The 3835-nt window shown below is 47.2% G+C and overlaps 1 protein-coding gene across 1 annotated transcript; it reads right to left on the minus strand.

The window, feature by feature from the left end:
- Positions 1-427: 427 nt before the first annotated feature.
- Positions 428-3298, minus strand: LOC105556100. The gene is made up of 2 exons (XM_012003174.1): positions 1465-3298; positions 428-546 (listed from the first exon to the last, which is right to left on the minus strand). Exons 1-2 carry the CDS (start codon positions 3296-3298, stop codon positions 428-430), a joined length of 1953 nt encoding a protein of 650 aa, XP_011858564.1.
- Between the last annotated feature and the right edge of the window lie 537 nt (positions 3299-3835).

The raw sequence follows: 3835 nt of genomic DNA on the forward strand, positions 1-3835 counted from the left end.
ACACGTGTTCTTCTGTATCCGCGGACAAGCGATAGTTGCTTTCCGTATTAATTTGTTATACACGTAATACAAGTACTTGTATACTAAGTCGTGTGTAGTGCTTTCAACAGCCTAAATCCCTGTCAACACCCACCTCCAATAACCTTGGACTTGACATATATTGTAGAGGTCACCCACCTGAGTGACCAGCAAAAGATTTTAGCCTGCGGACGTTGTGTGTTAAAAAGTTATTAAAAAAACAATGTCGACCAATTATATGTAATTTTCAGACACAAATATTAAAAATTTTGAAAAATGCGTAATTATTTAGATTAGGACACCCACCTCCAATAACCATGGGCTTGACATATCCCTGCTAAAAATACCCGATTCAAACCGATAGATATCGCATTGATTTCTATAAAAATTAATCGGTTTCAATTCGATATCAATCGGGCCAATCGGGCACCGGAAATGCAAGATCAATCGGATTCAATCCGTAATCTGATTCAATCTGGTATTTCCAGATAGAATTGAAGCGGTAACAATCGGTTTCTATCGGTTTTTCTGACAAAGTCTGTCAATCGTTTTTAACACAACTTTTCCGGATTGACTTGAATCCGCGCCAATCGGTTCCAATCGGTGGACTTTTGTCTGAATTGTCTATCGTTTTTAATGCAATTTTTCCGGATTGACTTTAATCCGCGCTAATCGGTTCCAATCGGCGAACTTTTGTCTGAATTGTCTATCGTTTTTAACGCAATTTTTCCGGATTGACTTGAATCCGTGCCAATCGGTTCCAATCGACGAACTTTTATCTAAATTGTCTATCGTTTTTAATGCAATTTTTCCGGATTGACTTGAATCCGAATCAATCTGGTCCAAACGGTAAACTACCTTTTATGCTTTGAACGTCATTTTCAATACAACATTTGCAAATTGAATTTGGTCCGTGGTAACCAATTTTAATCGAAAAATTTTGAAATAAGACGTCACTTGTTTTTAACGCGACATTTCTGAATCGATTTAAATTTGCAAAAATCGGTTCCGGTCGTGAATTTCTAAATAATTCGACATCATTTTCAAATCAACATTTTCCATGGTTGATTTGGATTTGCGCTAATAACTGTTCAGTGATTTTGGCTTTCAGGCTTTCGCGGCTGTTGTCTTCTTTAGTCGTCATGGCTTCCGGATGGTTGCCGCGTCCGTTTGCAGTGTGGTGCCGACGTTTCGCAGGCGTTGCAGTCTGCTTCATCAGGGCTGGGAGACTCTGATACTGAGCTCCCTCGCGTTGCGCTAGTCCTTTTATACTCGTTCTTGGGGGGAGGGAAGGGGGGTCAGGGGGAGGGGGTGGTCAGAGGGAGGGGGTCAACCTATGCCGGCTGACAGTTTTTTTTTAAACCGGGAGGGCGGTGTGCCATATCGGGCTCACCTGATAGCCTTTGTCGCGATTCAGATTGTCAGGGTGTTTCAAGATTTCTATGCCTTCGCGGTGTTTTCGTGCGAAATAGCTTTGGGACGGGGCCAGCATGGTGGCTTTGTCGAACTGGATGGCGTGTCCGGTCTCGATCTTGTGTTCGGCTAGAGCTGATTGTGAGAAGTGGCCGTATTTGGTACATCGCTGGTGTTCCTTGATTCGTGTACTAATCTTCCTCCCGGTTTCTCCTATGTACGCTTTGCCGCAGGAGCATGGGACCTTGTAAACCCCTGGGGCTGTCAAAGGGGGTCTCCGGTCCTTGGGATTAGGGAGCATTTGTGAGAGCTTGTTGCAAGGTTTGAAGATCGCTTTGATGTTGTGTTTGTTCAGAATTCTGCTGATGCGGTCCGTGGTGCCTCTGACGTATGGGAGTACTACTGCCTTAATCTTCTCTTTCTCTGTCTCTGGCGTCGTGTTGTTGTTCTGGCCGGATTCCTTGTTGGTCAGCTTCTTGATGGTACGGTTGATGTTTCTGCTGCTGTATCCGTTCCTGGTCAGGGTTCGGTGAAGGTGGTTTAGCTCTCCGTTCAGGGCGGCTGGTTCCGAGATGGAGAGTGCTCTGTGGACTAGAGAGCTGATTACCGAATTCTTTTGGGCGGGGTGATGGTGGGAGTTTGCGTGGAGGTATCGGTCCGTGTGTGTTGGTTTGCGGTAGACGTTGTGGCTTAGGGTGCCGTCTTCGTTCCTACGGACCAGGACATCCAGGAAGGGGATTTGGGAATTCTGTTCGGTCTCCATTGTGAATTGGATGTTGGGATGTTGGGAGTTAATGAAAGTGAGGAAATGAGGTAGAGTTTCCCTTCCGTGGTTCCAGATGACGAAGGTGTCGTCCACGTACCGGAACCATGTGGAGGGTTTTAGTGGGGCCTTCTTCAGGATTTCATTCTCGAAATGTTCCATAAAGATGTTTGCAATGATGGGTGATATCGGGGATCCCATTGCTGCTCCCGTGGTTTGTTCGTAGAATTCTCCTTCGAACCGGAAATAGGTGGAGTTGAGGCAGTGTTCTATTAATGGGAACAGGGTGGATGGAATCTCTTTGGATGTTCTGATGATGTCCAGAGTGTCTTGGGCTGGGACGTTGGTGAACAGGGAAACCACGTCGAAGCTTGCCAGGATGTCGTTGGGCTTGGTTTTTATCTTGGTTACTCTGTTCACGAAGTCCATTGAGTTCCTGATGTGGGAGTCGTTGAGGCTGGTAAGTTTTTGGAGGGGTTTGGTGAGGTAGCTGGCTAGTTGGTAGGTGGGGTCCCCGATGTTGCTGACGATAGGCCGTAGGGGGACTGATTCTTTGTGGATCTTCGGGAGGCCATATAGTCTGGGTGCTGAGCTGTCGCTGGGGATCAGGTATTTCGTGGTTAGCGGAGGGAGGTTCGCCTTTTTGATCAGGGAGGAGGTTTTCTTCTCTACGCTAGTGGTTGGATCGCGTTTTAGTTTTTTGTAGACTTGGGCGTCGGACAGCAAGGTGTTGACTTTGTTGTGGTAGTCTTTTTTGTCCATCACCACTGTTGTGTTGCCTTTGTCCGCCGGTAGGATGAGGATGTCGTCATTCTGTCTTAGGCTTCGAAGCGCTAGTCGTTCTTCCCTGTTAATGTTTTGGATGGGAAGTTTGGCTTTTCGGAGGATCTGGGCTGACTGCTGTCTGATGTTTCCTGCTTCAGGTGGGAGATGGAAGATGGCGGTTTCTATTTGGCTGATGATCTCTTCTGTCGGGATCCTGGAGGGGGTGACTGCAAAGTTGTGTCCTTTGGCAAGGATGGCTGTTTCGGCGGGTGAAAGGGTCTGACTACTAAGGTTCTTTACTGTCAGGGGAGGAGCTGCTGTTTGCGTGTGTGGTTTCATTTTGCAAATTTTTCTTTTTTTGTTTTGGTTCTTAATTCTGCCGAGCGGGTGGCTTGCTCGTGTGTGATCCGGTCTATGGTTTGCCACAGGTCCGGTTCTAGTTTGTCGGAGAGGGATAGATGTAGCTCGAGAAGTTTTTTGGAAGTCTCGGCTAGGCCCTTTTTGGTTGTCGCGATTCTCTCCCTGAGTAGTCTCAGCGACGCTAGTTTCAGGATGGCTGTGGATTGTTTGGAGGGCGGGAAGGGGCTTTTTATTTGTAGGAATTTCGGTACCGTCTGGTGGTCGCGGCACCGTTTCAGGAATGCTAAGGAGCACAGTTGTAAGTGCAAGGACTTCCTAAGTTTTGTGAAAAGGTTTAGCGACCCGAGAGTTGCCTTTCCGTGGAGGCTTGTAATCTTGGCTTTCAGGCTTTCGCGGCTGTTGTCTTCTTTAGTCGTCATGGCTTCCGGATGGTTGCCGCGTCCGTTTGCAGTGTGGTGCCGACGTTTTGCAGGTGTTGCAGTCTGCTTCATCAGGTCTGGGAGACTCTGATACTGA

This window comes from Vollenhovia emeryi, unplaced genomic scaffold, assembly GCF_000949405.1.
Source record: "Vollenhovia emeryi isolate VEMERY1.0 unplaced genomic scaffold, V.emery_V1.0 DF940340.1, whole genome shotgun sequence".
Classification (NCBI taxonomy): domain Eukaryota; kingdom Metazoa; phylum Arthropoda; class Insecta; order Hymenoptera; family Formicidae; genus Vollenhovia; species Vollenhovia emeryi.

Bases quoted from the DNA above. Each gene is read 5' to 3' on its own strand.
- LOC105556100 (XM_012003174.1), bottom strand. From the start codon at position 3,298: ATGAAACCACACACGCAAACAGCAGCTCCTCCCCTGACAGTAAAGAAC. The intron at 547-1,464 runs GCATAGAAATCT...AGACTTTGTCAG, and splicing joins CGCACGAAAACACCGCGAAG to AAAAACCGATAGAAACCGAT.